The 22958-nt window shown below is 41.1% G+C and overlaps 2 protein-coding genes across 10 annotated transcripts in view; both read right to left on the bottom strand.

Annotated features, from left to right (window-relative positions):
- Positions 1–2107: 2107 nt before the first annotated feature.
- On the bottom strand, positions 2108–17043 carry exoc3l1 (exocyst complex component 3-like 1). Its single transcript, XM_034587381.1, has 15 exons — positions 16772–17043; positions 12096–12271; positions 11720–11939; positions 10102–10314; positions 7897–8096; positions 7596–7814; positions 7339–7409; positions 6347–6464; positions 5535–5660; positions 5084–5184; positions 4768–4884; positions 4191–4461; positions 3464–3619; positions 2894–3027; positions 2108–2672 (listed from the first exon to the last, which is right to left on the bottom strand). The coding sequence occupies exons 1-15, from the start codon at positions 16812–16814 to the stop codon at positions 2486–2488; spliced, it is 2352 nt and encodes a 783-aa protein (XP_034443272.1). The 5' UTR covers positions 16815–17043; the 3' UTR covers positions 2108–2485.
- A 4295-nt stretch (positions 17044–21338) lies between these two features.
- Positions 21339–22958, bottom strand: part of si:dkey-30c15.10 (uncharacterized protein LOC559353 homolog) — a 29882-nt gene continuing 28262 nt past the window's right edge. For all 9 annotated transcript variants that reach the window (XM_034587380.1, XM_034587379.1, XM_034587378.1 and 6 more), the window contains one exon: positions 21339–22633. In XM_034587380.1, the coding sequence (XP_034443271.1) occupies positions 22471–22633 (163 nt within the window). In that variant the 3' untranslated portion in view covers positions 21339–22470. The remainder of the gene's footprint in view (positions 22634–22958) is intronic.

The following is a 22958-nucleotide window of genomic DNA, read 5'->3' on the forward strand; positions in this document are numbered from 1 at the left end:
GACGTCAGAAACTCTTCTAGCTCTTCTGTTGTTTAAAGGGCTGGTAAAAACGTTTGCGGTGCGTTACCGCCCTCTGCTGGAGAGGAGTGTGCAGCAGAACGACTGTTAAATCTAATTGGATTCAATTCTTACTAATTACAGTGTTTTCGAAAAAATCGGAATATATCTGTGTAACCTACATCCCCTGAACTTCCATGCAGCATGTCTCTGATACTCAATGTGTCATGTGTTATAGACTTTTTAGTAGCATGCTACTGGAATCAGAACCTTACCTTACCTTTCTTAACACAACTAAGATTCTATGTGAAAATAGTTGCATGAAAAACACCATGTTGATAAGTTACATTTGAATAAAGGGCTTTCGTCACTGACAGTGTGAACATTTTTATCCCCAAACCTTAACCTTTAAAAGTAGAACTACACTCAGTAGATTGGTCCATCAGTCCCTCTAAATTCAATCAAGCCACAATAAATTGCAAAGACTCATAGATATCAGTCCCCTAAATATGCCTGTTTTTCATCAAGATCCAATTGTTCCCTGGAAAATCTGTGGAAAAAGTCCCAAAAAATAACTATCTGTCATTGTTGAAGAAAGCGATGAAAGAATTCTGGATCTGGATTAATTTTTGCTCAACTTTTTTGAGTAAACCAACAAACAAACCAACGGACACTTTTCACCTCCTTTGTGAAAGTGAGAAGAAGCTCAGCTTAAAGGTACGGAAAGTGTGTGGTTGAATACAATTTAGATTAATTCTAAAAAATTGGGTGATTTATTGATTGGTTGATTGTGTATACAGCATGATAGCTATTGTATAGTATGTCATAACATTTCCTACATGTGAATCTACAATATATATGTGTATACACGTGTATGTGTGTATATATATATAATTTTGTATAATGAGGACAATAAAAAGCATCAACTTGCAGCAATTATATTCAATAATAATAATTGACTTTACTTTTCAAAGCATTTATGTACATTTATGTAGACATTTGTTAAAAAGAATTTACACTGTGACATTAAACCATAAAAGCAAAATATCCTTTGAAATACCACTAGGAAACACATCACATAAATACAATAAATACTTTTAAAACAATCTGATTTAAAACATCCAATAAAAACCATGATAAAGGTTAAATTTGGAGAAAATAAAAGTACAGAAAGAGAGAGATTAATGAAAAAATATTTATATATTTTAAATGGATCATTATAGGTAATGAATCAGCAGCATATGTTCCTCAGGTAGGATGGTTGACAGTTCCAGAGTCCTCACTGAATACTATATGTTGTAACTCATATAACAACAACCATCTCTTCATTTCTTTCCCAAAAAGCATCTGTGCGCTTTAAGAGCTTCATTCCTCTCCATATGTACATGATGCTGTGAAATTATACCACAAATTAGCATGTTTCATTCTGATTAAATTTTTTACACCCCTCAATCTGAATACATATAGCATGACCCTGAGGCTAAAAATGAGATGAAACTAGGCATCATATATATGAACTGATGAGACGGTTCTTCAGGAGGACGTTATCAGAGGCTTTGAATTGGATCAGTCACAGTCAGTGATAATGTGCCAACCTCAGGGTCCAGTAAAGATCTGTGACTGTCTGGTTTCTCAGCTGTTGGTCAGGAGTCAGAGGCGTCACAAGGTCCTTAAAGATCTGTCATATGTAACAGTGCCTTCTACAATGTGTAACTAAAAGGGACTGTTACCCAAAACATTAAAGATAATAAGAAAAAATATTATTATATATATTATATAGTGCCTCTAAGTGCCTCTGCTGCAAAGTCAATACAGTGGAGGTGAAAGAAAAAGTTACCTACAGCAAATTAAAAGCTGCTCTGTTATTTTTGAGTGTCACAAATTGAGGCCAACATGATATCTGAGTGAGAACAGGAACATTACAGGTAATCTTTCTTTTAAAAATTGCTCTAATTCTGTAGCACAAACAGCTAAGACATTTACAACAAGTTGTAACAAACACCGTTCTACCTGTAATATTTTTTTACTACATTAATGCAGCTGTTGTTATCAAATCAGCTCCAGTGGATCATAGATTCAGACAAATGTGTTTCTGAACTTCGACCTGAACCAGTAAAGACCAGCTCAAATCTCTGGCAGATGAAGGAGAAGAATATGAATCCCTATCAAAGACTGTGAGGGGGGTACTGAGCAGCTCCCTATACGAAAGATGTGTGTTACACTAGAGTGCAAAGCAGGGTGGTAGGGAGGAAATGAAAACGAATAAATTATCGCTGGATAAATAATGAGAATACAGGTTGATTACAGGTTGTCCATCCATCAACATAGCGTGAGATATAGCAGGAACAGATTCACTAGCATTTTTCTGCTCTGCATTTTTAGTGTATCAACTAGCTAAGGGGACCTGGGTTTGATGATCCATCAGAGAACCAGGTCCACCTGGATTAGAATGAGAAAAACGGAGTACGGGCCAAAGTTTCAATTGTAGTCATGCACACTTGGCAGTGGGCAGACAGAAGGCCATGGTCGTGGGAGGCACCAGGATGTCAGTGAAGATGGGCCGATATCCTGCCGGCAAAGGGGGGGCGCTCTGCTCCAGCAAGTCCAATACAGCCCCTCTGATGTCCCTGGACACATCACCGCGGATGTCCAGCAGTACAGACACGTGTTCTTCACTGAGAGAACAGAAAAACAGGCAGACGCAAGAATTTAATTAACAATGTGTTTGAATTTATAAATATTGTGACACTTAACAGTTAGTAACAGCTAATTCAGTAACAAGGATCTGGTTTGACATGAATCACACTGTGATGAAAACTGGTCTTTAACCAATGCACACAAAGAGCAGGACAGGCTGAAAAGCATCAGTCAGGGGAGAGCAGTGAGGTCAGGTTACCTGATGTCAGGATATTTGGTTACGAGTCCTGACACTTCCAGAGTGAGCATGGTGGTGTCTTTGAGTCGGATGAAGTCAGCAAGGACGGGTAGTAAGGCTAAAGGGTTCACCTCAGGTGCCGACCCCTCGCCCTCCTACACAGGCACACAGTTACTGTACACACCTGAGTTTGACTGATTAGGGTGTTGTGAATGTTGCCATTGGTAACTGTGGAGACGTTGTATCACATAATATAAGAATTGCATTTTGATTCACACAGATACGTTTACAAACCAGTACTTCAGTCAGTTTAACTCTACAGTGAAACCTTGCAACTACCATTATTAACCCAGTTTAAAAAATGTCTGTATTTCTGGAGAATCACGCCACAATTTTAACATAGTATCTTTTAGTTTCAGAATTTTCCTCAGTTAATGTCACGTCAATCACACATGAAAGATGAAAATCTGACACAATCAGACACAAACACCATAATACTGCAAAGGGCTGGTTAGTGGTTAATGAGAAATCTCTCTGAACTCTAGTGAGCATCAGGTGAGCGTGAGCACTTCTGATGTCAGTAACGCTCACCAGGCTGTGGAGGATTTCTCTGAACAGCTGGTCATCCTGAACCATCTGCTGAGCAAGCTGCCTCCTCTCGTCTGCGCTGCGACACACCAGCCTCTTCTGCATCAGAGCCCTGACGTACTCCACCACCATCAGCCACTGGGCCTCCTCCTGCAGACGCTGCAAGACACGGCCATAACATTCAGCAGTGCACGTGGACTGAACACGTTTTCAACAGCAACGAGAACGAATACTCCCAATGCAAATACAGAATATTATAGTTCCAACGGAGGAAATATTCCTCACAACTCTCCAGTATGTGCACTGTTAGAGATAAACCTTTTTATGTCGGGCAGGTAATAAACTACTTTAAGGTTTTGTTGACACAATATCATCCTCTGTTATGAAGGCAGAGTATTGCTGAGATATGACTCAACATAAGTATTATTTACATTTTAGGCAGACATCTAAGCCTCTTAAATCACTTTTTTTCAACAAAATCTTGTGAATACTGGTATAAAATGTCATTAATAATTAAACAACCTAAAACCATTGAGTGAATAAAATGGAGAATTGAAGGAGTGGTCTGCAGGAGAATCCTCTGCTTTATTCTGTTATTACTTTCACAGTCGTTCTGCTCCACTCACTGGGTTTTATTAAACATTCATTTCCTCCAGCTTTACCCCAAAGAAGTGCAGTACAGCTAAACTACGATATCTCACTGGGGCTGGAAACAGAGCAGAGCAGTGACCTGTCGGCAGGGCGGCCGAACGCGGCTGTACAGCTCCAGGTGACGTTCCAGGACATGGCAGAGTTTGGGGGTGGGGTCTCCCTGGACCAGCCAGGGTCGGGTCAGCAAGCCTGGGAGGAGAGGCTGGAGGTCCAAAAGGAGCTGATCCATCACCAGGCGACATGCTCGTCTCACCGCCCGGTCCAGAGCTGCCAGCGGGTTGGGAGGGGTCCGAGAAAACTGTCCCGCTGAGCGTGATGACTGCTGCTGCTGCAGGCTCTCTGTGGACTTTCTGCGTCATACACAAGAGCACACCGAATGGTTTTATAAACAAGCTGAGATTTGATTCTGCTTTTTCTCTTGGTTATTCCTGAAATGATTTTTCCTTTCATTGTGGGAGAAATGCTATATAAACAGCACAGATGAAAACACAATCTAATAATTTTCTAAGTAAAGGGAAAGTCTCCAAGCTGCATGCAGTGTATGAAGAGTGAATACACTGTCTCTTTAGCAGGATATGTGATGCTGACTGAATGATATTAACCCACACTAGGTCCCTGGAGCATTGAATCTACAGTATACTGTGCCATAATCTTACTTGAGAATGATGCAGTTGCTGATAGACGCCAGCAAGTAGTGGAGGTAGAACTTGTTTTTGTCGTTGCTCGGAGCCCTTCGACGTTCTTTCCCGAATTCCACCAGAGCTTCCCGAAACCTGGAGGTGAGGAAATGTGAAGACAAGAGGTGGTGAACTGCAGCAGAGCAGCTGAGTATAAAACAGGAGGCAGGTATGTACAAACACACACACGCACGCACGCACGCACGCACGCACACACACACACACACACACACACACACACACACACACACACACACACACACACACACACACACACACACACACACACACACACCTGTTCAAAAGGTTCTCCATCTCATACAGTCCCATCTGTATGGTCTGATCTCGAAGGGATTCTCCGATCATAAGAGCCACCCGGGCGTTCTCCTCCAGCATCTGTCACAGTCCCACAAACAGAACAAGGCCACAGAAAGTGTAAAGGGTATTGTGGTGCTGAAAAGTGGCTACAACGTTTTTTTTAAATTTAATTTAAAGATGCAATAAGCACAGTGTCATTACTAAGTGTGTCTCCAGGCAGTGGACGGGGATGAAGAACATTTGCACCAGTATCACTCATCATGACCACCTGTCTGGACAGTTGACTGCTTCAGTGTGAAGTTGTATTGAAGGCAGTTTGAATGGCACTTAAAGTGGCTGTAGGTGCCACAGTTCTTATTGCAGGCTCTCTGCGTGTACGTTCAGGATGTGGTTGTTGTATTTTGTGTCTTGTGCTGCATATTGTATACCTGTGTGATGATGGTAGGCAGGCTGGTTTGGTAGAAACCTTCATGGTCTGTATCTGGTTCCTGGTCCCTCTGCCAGTCTTGCAGCTCCACCTGTAGAGCTTTGTGCATCCACTCTGACACACTCTTCTATAACAGCAGCAACATGGACACACACAGTGACAGACACCACCAGGTTTCTGATTACAGTAGTTTCACTGAGTCCTGACTTTTCCAGAGACAAACTGGTATTATTTTCACAGGTAGTCGATACATCGCCCTTTCCCAAAAGACAGATTTTTGGTGAACAAACAAAGTAAAGTGTTGGTGAATAAAGTGTTGGTGAATATGACCTATGATGAGGGTTGAACACGAAATGTGTCATGAAAGTCATGAACATTAGTTAAATCAGGAAGACTTTCTCTATGACCCATTTATTCGCAATTCTCTCTCACGCTCTCCTCTTCCTATCAGATTACTGTGGGTGTTTGCTTTCATCCAATCAGATTTTGCCACAGTCTCAATCAGCCAATCATAGTTGGTGTCAAACTTTCAATCTGGTCTTCCCTCTCTTACTGTCAGCTGTCATTTCAGTGATTTGCTGGGACCCTCCTCCTACCCAGTCACCTCCAGTCTCGATATCCAGTGCCCTGGTCAAACCCAGCACGGTCTTCATCTCATCTCAGCAGATGACCTCTCATTTATATCACATTACTTTCATATCTTATTGTGCATAGCAACACATTTTGTGTGACAATATGGTCACTTCTCCTCACCAGGATACAGGTCACTGATGTGAAATCTTGAGAAAAAGAAAAAGTTTGCGGTCAACTCACCCGAACACTCTGCACATATTTGCCCTGCAGCCGCTCCAGGCCCTCGGTGGAGATGAGAGGTCCCAGCTCTTCTTTCTCCATCTCAGTCACCAGCTCTGGATGACCCATCATGTCTGGGCTGCCAAAACAAGACTGTCACACTCAGAGCTGTTGATGGTTAAAAATACTTAATTCAAATTTTTTATGTGTCCATTTATGTAACTTCAGAAGTTATACATATGTACGTAGGCCACTGGACTGGCTTGCTTTTAATGACAAAGTTCACAAAGAAATTCATACAAAGAAGGTTTTTGGCGGTATTGTACAGAATGAATGCTGCTGATGATGACATGTCTGAAAACGGCTTAAGACTGTTTCATTTAGTTTTTTCTTAATAAATTATCAATTCATCTAGCAAGCTGCAGTGCCTGCATTTGGGTCCTCTGCTAAAACCTGTGACAGTTGCCTACGTGCACTTGTACAACTCGTGAAGCTACCGTGACCTGGATGAAACACAGCAGATATGTTAATATATGTAAGATATATAATTACAAATAATTGTTTTGCCACGTTAACAAACATTGAACCTGGACAGAACAAGCTGAGACTCTATGGGACTTGTAACACTGTCATAGGCTACATATGTCTTTAACCTTCGAGCAGTGCAAGAGAGTGATGTTTTATTCTCCACTGTTTTAAAGGCTTGAAGACGTAATAACATGTAAAGATTAGATCAATTTGTGACACAGAAATCGTTTCCTCTTCTAATGTCTTTAACCTTGAAAATGTAAGACAACAGTTTGACAACAGATGTGTTTTATGTATTTGTCATCATTCATGCTTCTTTAGATGCTTGTCAGGGGAAAGGGGCAGAGAATACAAATTAGAGGCTGTTTTTATGTGTATTAGCTTCGACTGGTTGAGTGTTGCCCAAAGCTGCTACACTACACATCAACAATAATGTGCACAAGGAACTACACAAAGACAGCAAGACAAATATGAAAATGCCTCACCTGTTATAGATGTGTAGCACCCAGTTAAGCACTGCAAAGATTTCACCACTCTCCAGGTCCCAGCTGCTAACCTAAGCCACAAATATCACTTACATGTGTGTAGTGAGATCTTTTCAAATGAATTCAAATCAAAAATATAATTAGCTTAGTGAAAGAAGTAGCTCTAATAGTCTCTGTAATTGTTCAGAGAGATGTGGAGTCCACATATTAATGAGTGACACAGTGCAGCACTGGTCTCCTTCTGTCCCATCACTCACCTGTGCCAGGTGAGCATGTAAACAGCGATGGCTGGCCCTCAGGTATGCTCCTGTTAGTCGGTAGTGGGGTGGCACACAGTGCTCCAGCAGGTGGCGTACAGTGGCCAGGTCAGCCATGGTAGCGTGCTGGAGAGCAGCGAGGTGTCCTGCCAGACCTGGGCCACGCGTGTGCAGGTAGGACACGCTACGGAACCGCGCAGAAACCGCCTCCTCTAGTACCTGAGAGGTGGGGGAATCGAGAGAGAACACAGTCAGAATTTTGAATCTAAAGGTGAAGTGTTATGTATCAGTTGGCTCTGACCTGGAAGAAGCATGCTCTCCAGCAGCGAGGTCGTCCAGGGGGCAGGGGCCTGCTGTTGCTCCTGGTGCCCCCTCTGTCCTCCAGCAGAGCTTGGTCCAGGGCTTCCTCCCGCTCCACTATCCTCACTGCCGATACAAACGGTGTGGGGTTTTGTCGGGCCAGAGCCAGAGCACTGCTCACCACTGCCCAGAGCTCCTTACCTGCAGGGACAGGGTGGATGTTGAGGATGTTAGAGACTCATCCTGGAACTGGTCTTTTTTTCATTAATGCTGTTGATATTCATAGCACTCTCTTCTGCCTGCTTTTATCAAGGTTACACATAAAATATAGTGTTGTGTTATTGTCTTTACGTATTTTAGGTTTTCATTAGACAGACCCTCACATTAACGTGTTGACAGATGTTGAGCAAAGAATATATAAGGCCAAAGGGATGGCAGCTTGCTTTGGGGAAGCAGCTGAAGTTCAGATCCCCTCCTCGTCTCAGAGGTCACAAAGAACATTGTGTTGTTAGAACTGACAATGCTGTGGGGGCATCTGGAGGAAGTCAGTGAGTGGAAGAAGACTAAGTATGACGAGTTGGTTGCCAGACAAAGGGCCTATCAAGACTGCAGGTCCATCACTCTCTAAAGCCTTACATGCACTGGGTATCAACGAGTTTGGAGAGGAGCCATCACAAATATCACTGAGGCAGCAGAGAAAGCCTTGAGATGGCTCTGGATCAGGAGAGGAGATCCATGAGGAGGAGCACACTCACACAAGTCAACATCTAATCCACCTCAGCTGGGTCATCTGGGCAAGGCTGTGTCTAATAAGAGCCGAAAAACCCAATGACCCCAGGTTACATCACTGGTGATGGGTTCAGGAGCATCCAAGATGCATCTGCTATCAGTCAGATCCTGTCCCACCATGACAACTTAAAGACCTAATAATAAGAATAATATGAATAGTAAAAATAATAACAATAATAATATAGCTGTACAACCTCCCTGGATCCAGACAGCAGACTCACAAAAAAGGAACTATTCCAGTGGAGTATTTAGAAGCTGAAGCAGCAGCTGAAGCAGCAGAATATTCCTGGTAAACACAACTCCAGGTGAATGCTAATGATACACTGTGTCAGCTGGATGTATACTGCAAATACAACTGTCTGCCAGTGTTCTGTTATGAGTTTGTTCTGCTGCCCCCAAGTGGTAAAATAAGTCTATAAAATTAGTATAATTTATTTTGTAGCCATATATAACGAAGAGACCTGTCCAGGGTGTAACGTATTGGTGCCATGTCAGAGAAAGAAAGAAAAGATCAGTACTATGTAATATCATGAAACAAGGTGTTCTTTCATGCTATAACATATTTTACTGCTATATTGTATATATTGTATGCGATCAACATACAAACTTATAACTCTATAACAATAAACTTTTCTTGTTATTAATAATATATATAATTTATCTATAAATGCCCAGCTAATCATTGAGAACAGACATTACCTCCTAAGGCTCATACTTCCTCCTTTCTTCCTTGGGTGTAGGTGCAGACTCATCACAGCATCATACTCAGTCCTCATTAACAGCATAATCTCACCATGTCTCAACCGAAGTGTGAAGCAGAATTTAATCAGATGAGCCATATTCATTCATTTACTTGTTCTCTGCACGTTTTATCATTCAAACATGAGTTTCACCTTTTTAAATTCATCACAAGATAACAACAACAAGGTAAATAGTATATTCTTGTTGTAATGTGATAAATTTGTATGTCGTAATAAAAATAATAAAAATATTTTGTTATAACGAGCACAAAACATCTTAGTAAAAAAAATCCACGTTATAAAGTGATACTGATCCGTTTTTCATTTTCTGACATGACAGCAATACCCCTTTATCCTTTGTATTCAAAACTATTTACTTTATCACTTAAAATAAATAAATAACTGAATATAATTTTAACATTTAACCAAAATATGCAAACAAATGTGTTTAATGTAATTTTAACACATAGTTATCAAGAACTATCATGAACTACAATAGTTCAGATTTGAATCCTGTCTAATCAAAAAGGAAGAAAACAAAACTGAGCGGGTTGGTGTAACACACAAAATAAATACAACTACAATACAAAGAAGTAGTGCTGTCTTATACTGTGTAGTTTGTTTTGTCAAATTGAACTGAACTAATATTACTGAGTAAACTGAGATGATGTTCTCACCCAAGGCGTCTACAAGCTGCCCAACACCACAGAAATATTTGGCCACCAGCTCTTTGTCTTCACTGCTGATTGCACTTCCTGCCGTCCCAGCAGCTCCATGGAGCTGCCAGAGGATGTCGTCCTGCCAGAGCTCCAGATCCATCAGCCGGGCGTGGGCCTCCAGGAGCCGGCGGGATTCCACCAGACGCTCAGTCTCTAACACCAGACTATGCACTGTGAAGAGTAAGACAGGAAGGAGGGAGAGAGAACTTTCATTCCTCTAACTGTCAACAATTTATGCAACCTTAGTTTCCAGCAAAAATGTTCTACATTGCACCATAAGCATTTGAGGATGCAGGGATGTTTCTCAGAGAATTCCTGTTATTTTCTTTGGCTCTGCACAGAACCAGAATAGCTGGGTAAAAGAAATAAGCAGTAAAGACTCTGTTTCAATTTTATAGTGAATGCAAACACAATAAATTGCCCTTTTCTTGGTTCCATGGTTAGAAATAATTACAATTCAGATGCTTTTTATTTATGTTTGCTATATTTTAACCATATAGACATTTATAGGTGTATATCTCAAAATTTAGGATTAAGAGTAAAACCAATTACACAGATTAACTAGTTCATTACTTAGCAGACTTGAAACATTATCCCTCTGTCACAATATGAATTAGAAATACCACACTGTCACACACACCCAAACAGTGCAGTTTCCATCTTCGAAAATGTGTTTCTTAGATTCATATAAGGTCACCATGACCTTTACCTTTGACCACTGAAATCTAATCAGTTAATAATTGAGAATGTATGAAATTTAAAGAAATTCCCTCAAGGCATTTTTGAGATTCACAAGGAAATACATGTGTTTTGTGAGGTCACAGTGACAGTGCCTTTGAAATCCAAAATCTGGTCATTTGTGTCCACGTCAATGTTTGAGCCAGATGTAATAAAATTCCCCTTGGGTATTGCTGATGTATCACGTTCACAACAACATAAGGTTGCATGACATTGACCTTTGACCTTCGATCACCAAAATCGAATCAGTTCATCTTTGAGTTCAAGTCTGTACTAAATTTGAAGATATTCCCTCAAGCTAATCGTAAGATATCACATTGACGTAAAACATAAACATACTTTGTAGGGCCACTGTGACCATGAACTATCACCTTTGGCAACCAAAGTCAAATCTGTTATTTCTTGAGTCAAAGTGATTGTATGTACCAAATGTGAAGAAATTCCCTCAAGGCATTCTTGAGATATTGCGTTCACGTAAATGGGACAGAAGGACGGACAACCCCAAAACATTATGCTACCTGCCACTGGTGAACATTCTGAGCTTCATCAAAGTGGCATTTACAGCAGAGCTGATCTCCAGGACTATGTTATATTATATTATATTAACAGTACAGTATTTTTTTAGAATGATCTAGGCTGTAATATGGTACAAAAGTATTAAGGCAAATACAACTATGGTGACTTAAACTATTATGAATGAATTACATTTCCCCCCAAAAAATGTTTCTTCATCCATGTACATCAAACATTCTGGACCTGATTAAATGTGAAAAGCACAGGTAATGTAGATTAAACAGTAAATTGATTCATTATCTGTGTCCATAAAGAAGCGTGTCACCTGAGTACAGACGTGGCAAGTTGCTGACAGCAGCGAGGAGCTGACGGTGGTTGACTGACACTTCTCTCAGCCTCTCCAGAGGCTTCACCCCGTTGGCGTTTTGATTGGATTCCAGTCCTGCTCTCTTCAAAGTGTGTGACACCTCCCTCAGCTCCGCCCGGGCCTCCTGGAGCTGCTCCAGTCCCCAGCCTACCCCTTCCAGGTACGACTGGACCATGGACTGGGAGGAAGTGATGATAACAAGAAAGAAAGTGACATTGGTTTAACAGGGATTAAATCCCAGCGAGACCATCATATGCGAGACCATTTGATAAACTGTGACTGCAACTGATCATTAGTTTGTTGTGTGCATTTAGATGTGTCCCTGTGTTGTCACCTTGAGCCTGGTGTGTATGGAAGCAGTCCTCTGACTCTCTCTCTTCTTGTACTGGCTCAGACGCTCCAGATGTTCTGGCCGACAGAAAACACCTGATGCCCACTTCAAGGCAGCGCCACGGGCCAAGCACTCGGCCCTCTCCACCTCCGGCCATACCTCAGCCACCGGCACCATGTCTGTCGGGCAGATACAGGAGGGAAACGTCAGGTCAGTGTTTCCTGTCCTACATTTTTTATGTTACAGACATATAGAGCCAAAATCATTGTGTAACTGTTTGAGTTAGAGCCACATGTGTGCAACGTTTTACAATTCAATTTGTATTTCTTTTTTCTGATGAAATTAGTTTTTGTTAACCACATTTTTTGATAGTACTTTTAAAAGTTGCCACAGTTGGAAATGTTCTAATCGTAAACATTGGGGCTTTAAAATTGAAGAAAGAATCAGAACCAGTGTTTTTAAGTGAAGCCCATCAGAGAACAGAGGGAACAAGGAACTAGAACAAATATCTCACCAAGGCCAAGCACTCATACACAGGTCTGTCTTAGCTCTTATAATAGAAAAAAGGAAAAGGAAGTAGTCTGCTAATCTGCACCAAATTATACACACTCACTGATCTTGTGTCTATATATATTCAAATCATGATTTAAAAATTGTTTCCTCAGAAACTGAAGAATATGAAAATGCTCTACATATCACACTGTAAAGGAAAAACATTTGTTTTTAATCCTTAATTTGCCCCTTTAACTGGATCTAGACCAAACTATAACAGGACCTGTCCCTCCAACTCGCAATTGCAAGGCTGGAAAAGTAATGCAACAATGTGAGTTTTGTTCTCATTGACTATTCAACATGTGATCGTCTCCCATGTGAAACAGTCAGTCACTAACAACATTCAACATCAGCTGAGGAACAACAAAGGGAGAATTCATTTAGCACAGACGATTTACAGAAGGGCTCTATATTAATAATGTTAGTTCATGGTCTATAGGACATGGAGCATGTACATTTAGTTTGTATCCAATCCTCTTTGGTTGGTTTAACTTCAGACAAAACGGTTGGTTCACGAGGATTGTACTAGCATGACAATGACCCTAAACATACAATGAAATGAATAACTGAAAATATAACGAGGGCTTTCTTCAGTCAAGTCCAAACCCAACCCAACCCAACCCAACCCAACCCAACCCTGGGGATACAGAAGCACAACAGCAGTTCGTTAGACACTATTCATATTAGCAGCTCTGTTGGCCGTGAATTCCATATGTGGCAGCCACAGTTTCAAAGAACCCGATACCCTTTGCAATTGATGTAACAATATATTTTGTCAAGACATGTGTATATTTATCATTTATTTAGATAATTCAGCAATTTATCATACGTATTCAATTTTCCAGTTCATTGTTAGACCTTTTCTTGCAGCTAAACATGCAAGATTGATATATTTGTTTGACTTGTTTGTACAAAATGTTTCTGGCATGCAATATGTGTATAATTTCGAGATTGAGAAAGTTCATGCCTTTACTGTTCATTCCTTGTTACTTAAAACTAAGCTTTCCACTTTTGTCTAATAGCCTGTTTCTATTATCCCCTACAGCATGCTTTTACATAACTTGGAAATTCTCATCAATTGCTCATTATTATTATAAAGTTAACTCTTGATTTTAGATGGGTTATGTTCTTATCACAACCTTTGAAAAACCTAGATCAATTCTCTAATTCTCTTGTTGCGACAATGTTTAAAAGTTTCAATGTGTCGTCATGAAAAACGGAAATAAAGACGAGGATCTCTCCACAGTGTAGTAGAATCAGAAATGGACTCATTGTGGCCCAGAGGTCAATGCCCCTGGTTGTGTGGTATGCGTAAACTGTTTCTGACACAAGTGTTCTTTTCTTATTATAAGTCAAATGTGGAGAAACACTGTATGACACATTCACTTAAGGGTTTGGAGAACCATTGTTTACTTGAGCTAAGCTGAAACAAAATAGAGTAGCAAGGTTAAGATGTGAAGCATTTGAGAACTGATGCAAGACTTATCATTCCATATAAAGGAAGAATTAAGAAAGGAAATATTTAAGGAAATTGGTCATTTTTGGAATATATGTAGAAATTTAGGTAGAATAGATATTTTAGGATTAGTGAGTATGATTCAGTGGCATAAAGTGATAAGGTTGCAGATTGAAACCAGCTGAATAGCCTAACAGTCTAACCAGGTCATGCTTGAGTCTAAATTAATGTACGTGCCAGATGTAATGTAATTCCCTATGGGTGTTGGTGATAAATTGCATTTAAAAACATGAGGTCACAGTGACCTTTGACCACCAAAGTATATTCAGTAAATTCTTAAGTCCAATTAAATGTTAATTAAATTAAATGCTGGATATTCTCCACTGGACTTGTCTGAAAACGGTTATGAAAACTGCTTTGACATGGCGACATTAGATAGTTTGTTTCCAGTAGCACCATTGGCTGAGTACTTTTTATAAAGCTCTCGCCGGGGTCAGTATTTATGTGTCTACAGCAGCTCTGCCACAAACAAATGTTTGGGGAAATAAGATCCAGTGTGCTGTGATAAAGTTTGTTCCCAGATGCAAGATTTCGGTCAAAAGTTATTATCTATTGCATTGCCTGTTGTATTGTTCATTTGTTTCTCATTTACCAGCTCAAGAAAAGTACATCGTGTTTGTTATGACTAACAATTTGGTTCCCAAATGTCCTCTCAGCTCTCTCATGCTTTCACTGTTCACTGCTGTGCTACCAACCATATAGCCCATAAAACAGATCATTTTGAGCAAGCTAGGGAGCAGTCATATCGAGGTTTAGGGAGAGGGATATGCTGTTCAGTAAAACACATCTCAACGTCATAATGGAGAGGATATTTTTTACAGCAGAGACGACTGCTTTCAGCCGGCCTGTCAGGTAAGCAGGATATAATTTCTCCTCTGCTAGTCAGCTAGACGGGCGGCTTGGCAACCATCAGAGGCACATGGCAATGCTTCCATTTGAATGGCCCATTATAATTGGACTTAACTGAATAATGAACGGGTTGGTGACTCAGCAGAGAGCTATGACCTAGCACTGAGCAGTCTCTCTCTGTGACTTAGGGGTTGAAAGCGTCATTGATTGTGCAGAGATTACAATATCCAACAATCACAGACTAAGCGTTTATCACTAAAGGTTTGGATTGTGGGAGTGAGAGCACCTGATATTTAGTAATTCCTGACTGTGTGTGTGTTTGTATGTGTGTGCGTGTGTGTGTGTGTGTGTGTGTGTTTGGATGTCTCAATTACATAAACAGGATTGTTTCTGTCTCTTATGGCATACTCTCTTTACCAAGACTAAATCCTCAACAGCTCTGTAAAACAACTAACCATAGAGCTCAGGAAAGTGATGAGCGCCATGCAAGCACTGCTGCACAGATCACCAATTACCTATAACACCATTATCCTGCCGTAATGGTGAGCTGGTGTGGAGGTGCAGCAGAGTCAAGACGATTCCACTCTGAAGGCAATACAACAAACCAATGTGTTCCGAGGTTATTTTACATGCAAATATTCAATGTTTTTAAAGGTGCACTCCACCAATATTACATGTTCACGTCAATATACCAGTCATAGGATAGGTCTGTATATAAAGATGGATGACACCTCTCCACTTCCTCCCACTGCACAAAACTGAAGCTAAAATAACTCTGATACCAGTGCTGCCATCACTGGTGATATCATTTGGAGCCAGAGTCTGTGCAGTAGTGATCATGTTGTGGAACCACAGTATCAAGGTCACACTCATACAATGCTCTACCAATGGTGAGTCCACCTCAGCTGTCGATTAGGGCTTTTTTTATAGCATCAAAGAACTGATTAAAACTGAACTTATCAGAAACATGACAAAACCACCTAAAATAAGAAGTGTACCTTTAGTTTTTTTGTTTGGTCTGTGTCCCATTCACTAACATGGAGGTGGCAGGGTTTATACTATACTGCAGCCAGCCACCAGGGGGCGATCCAGATGTTTTGGATTCACGTTTGAGGAGCTGTCATGTCAACCATATTTATATGCAGTCACTGGTCAAGAAGATCTCAAAAAGATGCTATCAAGTTGCTTTATGGGGGGTGTTGATTTTGGAGTTTGACCCAGTTTTGACCCATACCCTGAACCTTTGGTTATCTTGGCCTCTGTTGTTGATTGCTCTCTCCAGAGTCCACCAACTTTATGGATGTTCCAGACTAAATCAATGGACTATCCATTGGAAGTCACACATTTTTACTTCAAAAACTGTTTTGAAGCAGAAAATCTTTTCCATGCTTAGACAGAAACAAAACTTTTAACAAGACGTCAGGGCAAAAAACATCTACTGATGAAGACCACAACAACTTCTGAACACTCAGGATTTAAACCCATTTGTACGCAGCAGTAACCAGACAGGAACCTTCCCACTCAGGGTGGATGGCGCTGACTTGCAGATATTCAATATGTAATTCAAAGCCAGCGCCGGCCCACAGATCAATACATCATTATAAACCTGACTCCTAAATAATGGATACTGAAGAGTTTATTCATTTCTCTCTCAGAGAAGCAACACACAGTCATACACAGCTTTGATATGTCTCTAGTCATTCTTTTAACGAATAAGTGGGTGTTGGCCATCAGCAGGCAGTGTTTGTGTGTGTGTCATTACCTCCTGGTTTGTCACCACCATTCTTCTGATCTCCTGCTGACATTGAAGTTCACTGTTCAGCTGCCCATGCACCGGTCAAGTCTCCTGTTCCCTGAGGGTGTCCAGGGTGCAACACTGGCAGAGAATGGGTGAAGAAATGAAGATGAGACAGAGGAGAAGAAAGGGGGGAGAACAGAGGGTGGAGGAGAGAGGGCACATATCCATTCTACTGGCGGCTTTCCCTCTTCTCCCTCACACACACACTCTCTCACCCAGACACATCCTCTGCTGAGAGGCCAGCAGGAAAGGGAGGGAGCCAGGAGGAGGAGGAGAGAGGGTGGGTGGGGGGGTGAAGAGGGAAGAGAATAATGCCTGAGGGCAGGGAGGGGGGAGGGGGGAGGGGAGAAAGGGGTAGGAACAGGGAGGGTAAAGAGAGACATGCTGCATTCAGGGGCCTGGTAACAAGATGGAAAGGAGAGCAACATGTCACTCAGCTTCCTGATTACTGGAACTGATTGGACTGAACTGTCCCCACTCAAGGTCAACTTACTAGCTTTCTCCAAAACTCAACTTACTAGCTTTCTCCAAAACTCAACTTACTAGCTTTCTCCAAAACTCAACTTACTAGCTTTCTCCAAAACTCAACTTACTAGCTTTCTCCAAAACTCAACTTACTAGCTTTCTCCAAAACTCTCAGCCACACACAAAAATGTCAACTTTTTTTAGAGTAAGATGACATGATCGATACAACTCTTATGTCTTGTACAAGAAACTGAAATGTAAAACTAAAATATTTTACACTTACATGTGTTCACGGTGATGTTGAGTCATGGTTACAAGATTCAAACAGAACAGAGGTCTCTTTTTTTTCTCAGCCAAGGACCCCCTACAAGATAGATAGTATTCCGTGGACCCTCTCATATATATGTTCCTTGGCATACTTTGATATAGTTTTTTTTATTCTTCTATAGTTATGTGAAAGAAGAACACAAGAGTCATTTTTGGAAAATACATTTTCAACCCTGGATACCGATATATCATGATCATTTTAATGGATGAATCTTGAAACTTTTCGCAGACCCCAGAGGGTCCCTGGACTCCATCTGAGAACCATATAATTGAGAATTGCAGGAGAAAGAGAGAATACCAAGGAGAAGGGAGCAGGTAAAGAATCCAGATGGTGGCAGAGGGGGTGAGGGGTGGGGGAAGTAATGTTCCATAAAACCTTCTTGGAGCCTGAGAGCTCCCTTGACTCGTAAAGGGAAAACAATTAAGCACATTGTAACAGGAAGAAGCAATGTATAATGCATAAGTCATTAACCGACAGTCCACTGTGAAAAAGGGATCACAAAGCAGCCAAGGACTAATGGAGGCCAAGACCATTTCTCTTTTACTGTGAGGCACTTGGCAGGTGTCTTAGAAGGTTTAAACCAGACATCAGTCATGATTCACAGAACTGCATTGGTCAATCATCAACATTTCTTTGTCACCAAGTAGGTAAACTCTGTGGCTCTGTGGTCAAGGCTGAACAAATTGTGTTGGAAGAAAAGGAAACAATAACAGAAACTATGTCATTGACCATCTCCAATCCTCTGCATTGTTTGACCAGTGCTGGCTTCTTCCACTGAGGGAACTTGGTTTATTTGCGGCCCAGTTGAGCCCTCTGACCCCACCACCCTGTTTATGCCAATGAGCTTCCCGGACCTCTTCACAACACAGTGGGGAGCGTGCCAAGTGGCCACAACAGGCTATCTGCAGGACACACACAGGAACGTCATCTTCCAGTGCTTCAGATTTTCTCATGCAATCTGAAACTGTGTGCGTGGGTGTTAAATAACAAGTTGAATCTGAACAAGGGACAACATTGTGACAGACGAGACACTGACAAACCTCCTGTAGCTCCTACTTTACTCTTTTTTAAAAAGCGAGACAAAAACTACAGTGACTTCACCTCTATGAATCAAAATAATGCATAAAGATTTAAAGAGGAAATAACTGTTTGATTTTTTTAGACAGTGTAAACAAGCTGTGACACTGACATATTCACTATGTAGACGGATATGTACGGTGGCCCTGAGGGTCATAGGACAACATTTCACTAAACACAACCTTTCTGATTATGGAAAGGGTTAGACAACTGCTTTGTTGTTGTTCGTGATGGGATGGAAACCAAGGCCCTGGCGACAATTCAATGTCATTTCCTGTTTCTATTTCTTTCTGGACTTGTAAACTTGAGTTGGGAAGAATTGAGAATAAGATTGAAATCATGGGTGAATATTTTCACTATGCCTATTCAATGTTTTTTTTTATTTTTATGTTATTGCATTTTCTAAACTGTTTTTGACCTCAGGGCCAGTGTAGCTATATGGCTATCTTGTTTGCATTATAGACTGTATAAGGATGGACGACATGACAGCTCCCCTAAAGTGAGGCCAAAGTGTCTCGATCGCTCCCTGGTGACTGGCTGCAGTATAGGTCATAAACCCAGCCTCCTCCATGTTGAAGCTAAAGGTTAAGATATTGATCATAGCTTCTTTAACCAAAAAAGTAAAACCAGGTTTGTATGTATACAACATGTCAGATATGATGACAGAAATACAAAAAGGAATCCCAGTTGAGACTCTGTATCAGTGTTATACAGTGTCTTACTCTCTTCACACAGAATGAAACCTTGTTGAGGAAATCATCAGGCTGTTCAGTTTAGGTAGAATTTCAAGTGAAATCCACATCCATTTCTCCATCCTGTATTAGTCCTGTTAGCAGGGGAGCCCACCTTAGTATCACCTCTTGTTTGTTTGCCACAGGAACAGTTTCCTCCAGGGTCGTGTAGGGAACCAGAGCAGGGCAGAGGCTGACACACCAGGATGTTGTGCCGAACATATTCCTGCAGGGTGGGAACACATCACTGAGGACAGAGAGGCCACTGACCTGCCGAGCTCCAGCCCAGAGACAGCAGGGCTGACTGCCGTCTGAGTGGTTCTCCCCAGCTCAGTCACTCCCTCTGCTGTAGAACTACTATCTGGTTTGCATTCACAGCAATGAGGGCTGGAATCATCACACATAATTTGAATTTAAATGCTTATGGAAGTGAGGAAACCTGCCTGCCATTTTATTTGTTGCTGTGATAATGAACTGAACTGGCTCACGGTCTACTATTCATCATTCACAATAAAATCCATCTGATATTTATTGTATCATTCTGATACGTCCATTTAAATCCTCAACCCCTGATGAACTGAATGACTGCAGGGGGCGTGGTTTTGATTGACATTTCAGTGGGAATTTGACTGTTCCATGTTTCAGTTCACATGCATTTTCATCACCTCAACCTTTAGAGGTTCAGTTCTGTGACTTGATCCCCTCAGACGCCGTCGTGCAGCAGACTCAGAGAGTTCAAGAGTTCAAAGATGAAGTCTAGAGTCTGATGTTCCAACTACCTGATCCTCTGACTGACTGTCCAAGTTAGATAATGGTGACCTGCTGACCCTTCGTCTTGCGCCATAAGACCAATATTGTTAATTGAACACAAGATGTAAGTCAGCTGAGTAAAATGTCCAAGAAATCGGTTGGATTTAGTCAAATGTTTCCATCTAGCCACGAATTCTACAAACATCTGTCTGTGGAACGCATATCTCACAAAAACATTCATCTTATCGAATTTACACTTGGTATGTCTATCGTTAATGGCCCAGATTTGGACACATGATATACGTTTAATGTTAATAAGATTTGAATAAACAGGTGACCAGTAGTGCCCTGTAGCAGTCAGTGGGGGTGAAGCAGTGTGTCTTCAGTCTGCAGACCGTGTTGAACAGGTCTTCTGCTGCCTCAGATAAACTACAGCAGTGATCAGCAACCGGGTCTGATCGATCGGTCTGAAGATTGTGACATGCAATGTATGAAAAATAACAGCGTTATAAAACATTGACTCTGAAATCTCCACTGCAGACAAACCAGGTAGGATGAACACAGTTTTCTAACTTCACTATGCACCATAGACTGTTTATAAAGGCTCCGCACATGTCCAGCACACAAACAATAAAAAGTGACAGTATATTGTAGAACTGTTTGAGGAGGACTCACTAATGATAAGAAATTATTCCGAAGTAGCTCCTGAGCATTAACACAGGACAAGAGAACAGCCTATTGTAAACAGACATGTTTAGAATGGGCACTACACTAGTTCTGATCTGTGTAATCTATTTTGCTGCGATAAATCTGTGGCTTGTAACAGCCAGTGTTGTCTGATTGGAGATGACCGTGCGAGTACTAAAAACAGAATGCTGCCCTCCCTTTGTTGTCATCACCTTAAACTCCATAACATCCAGCAGCGCCTCCACCCAGAGGCTCTGGGATGAACAGGACGTCTAATTCTAGACCACTTCCTGTATGACATTCCTGACCCGAGCGGCCTTCCTGCCAGACTCACTCAGGTCTGTATGACAATCTATGGCTCAGCCTCCTGCAATTCTCCATTCTTAAGTATGTGAATAAAAATGTACAGAAAAGTGTGGGAGAAACAAAGGGGCGAGAAGTGTCATACCAGCGCATGATACTGCATACCAGTCACATTCATCCATTGAAACGGTTTTTGTTGCCTTTGAATTCCATTCATTTTATTGGTACCTTCCATTAAGTGCATATGAGAGTTGACATGATAACATTTATAACAAAGCGACAGACTGATCAGTTGAAATACATGGAAAAGAACAGGACATCAGACAGAACAGACCACATTCATTGCAGCAGCATCACCATAGTCCCCTCTTTTACCCCGTTCATCTGGTGTATTACGTATATAACACAAGTCTACAAATGTAAATATACAGCTTTAAATGTGCAGTGACACAAATCATGTACTCAAGAATATGAGCAAACTCTTAAGGGCACTGAGTAGAAAGTACAACCCCAAGACACCAGTGACACTTTGTGCCGACAATAGGAATAGATTGAGACTCGAGATCGAGTTATAAACAGTCAAACATTGATTGGTTCATTGGAACATAAACCCACGTTATCTTCAACTTAGAGCCCCTGATCAAAAACCTATTACTTCACTAGACAGAAATAGATACTGTGCCTAAATGACTAACAGAAGCTCCCATCCCAACACTGGCACTCCTTCAATAGTTCCCTGCCATTTCAAATACATTCTCACCCTAAATCAGTTTAGTAGATTTAAAGATTTCCTTCTCCTTCAATATTCATTAGTGTCTAAATAAATGTGTCTATCATTCCAGTTTAAATGATACAAACATACAATATTACTTTCATCATTTCAAAAATATATAAGCTACAAGAGGAGTTTCATCTTAGCTACTCAAAGTGACAATATAACAGTTCCAATGAAGGCTAAAGCAGCTGATTGCCATAGAAGAAAAGTAAAAACATAACGTAAAGTAAAGAGAAACTAAAAAGATTTAAATGACAACTGTAACTTGGCAAATAAAAGTGAAAACCAACAGTAAATGATTGGATTCAGATAAAAAGAAATAAACAGAAACTTAAACAGAAGAATCTCCCAAAAATATATCAACATGAGACACATCACGTGTTACCTGTTTGTTTTATGTTTAGAATTTGGCTGTTTGGTTTAATCAGTGAAACAGAGGCTCATCTCCTGCTGCACTGACATTGAGAATCTACCAGCCCTACATGCCTCCATGGATCCCAGACAGACACAACTCATTTCAACTGCATCTGAGCACATAGCGATGTAGTTACAGTATGCTCTCCCTCAAGTTCCCACTGCCTGTGTTTGACTGCTGACTTTCTGTTTGGGTCGCTGATGCTCGCTTCCACGTGTGAACGTCCAAAAGAACTTGGTTGAGTTTCTCCATCCAGTCCGATCGCTCCTGTTTGGTGTCGGCTGAAAACCAGCACCTGAGCAAGACAGAAGAACACCAGTGATCAGTTCATCTGCAGGAATGTTTCCAGCCACAACCCAAATATGATGTCACAGAAGGTGTTTCTGCCAAACGTTTAACACCCACTGTGACATCACTGCAGCCACATGAGGAGCAGACTTCAAGCTTACTGTGTGGTAATTATATGTAACAGACTATGATGATGAATTCTATGGGCCAAAATGTACAACATCAAATATGATGAAAAGGTTCGTCTAGGTCAAGGGTTAACACATGGTAGGTAAATTAATCACAATCCAAGAACACCACAAAAATTCTTCTTCACAAACTCGCAAAGTTCT

Source organism: Hippoglossus hippoglossus, chromosome 6 (genome assembly GCF_009819705.1).
Source record: "Hippoglossus hippoglossus isolate fHipHip1 chromosome 6, fHipHip1.pri, whole genome shotgun sequence".
NCBI lineage: Eukaryota > Metazoa > Chordata > Actinopteri > Pleuronectiformes > Pleuronectidae > Hippoglossus > Hippoglossus hippoglossus.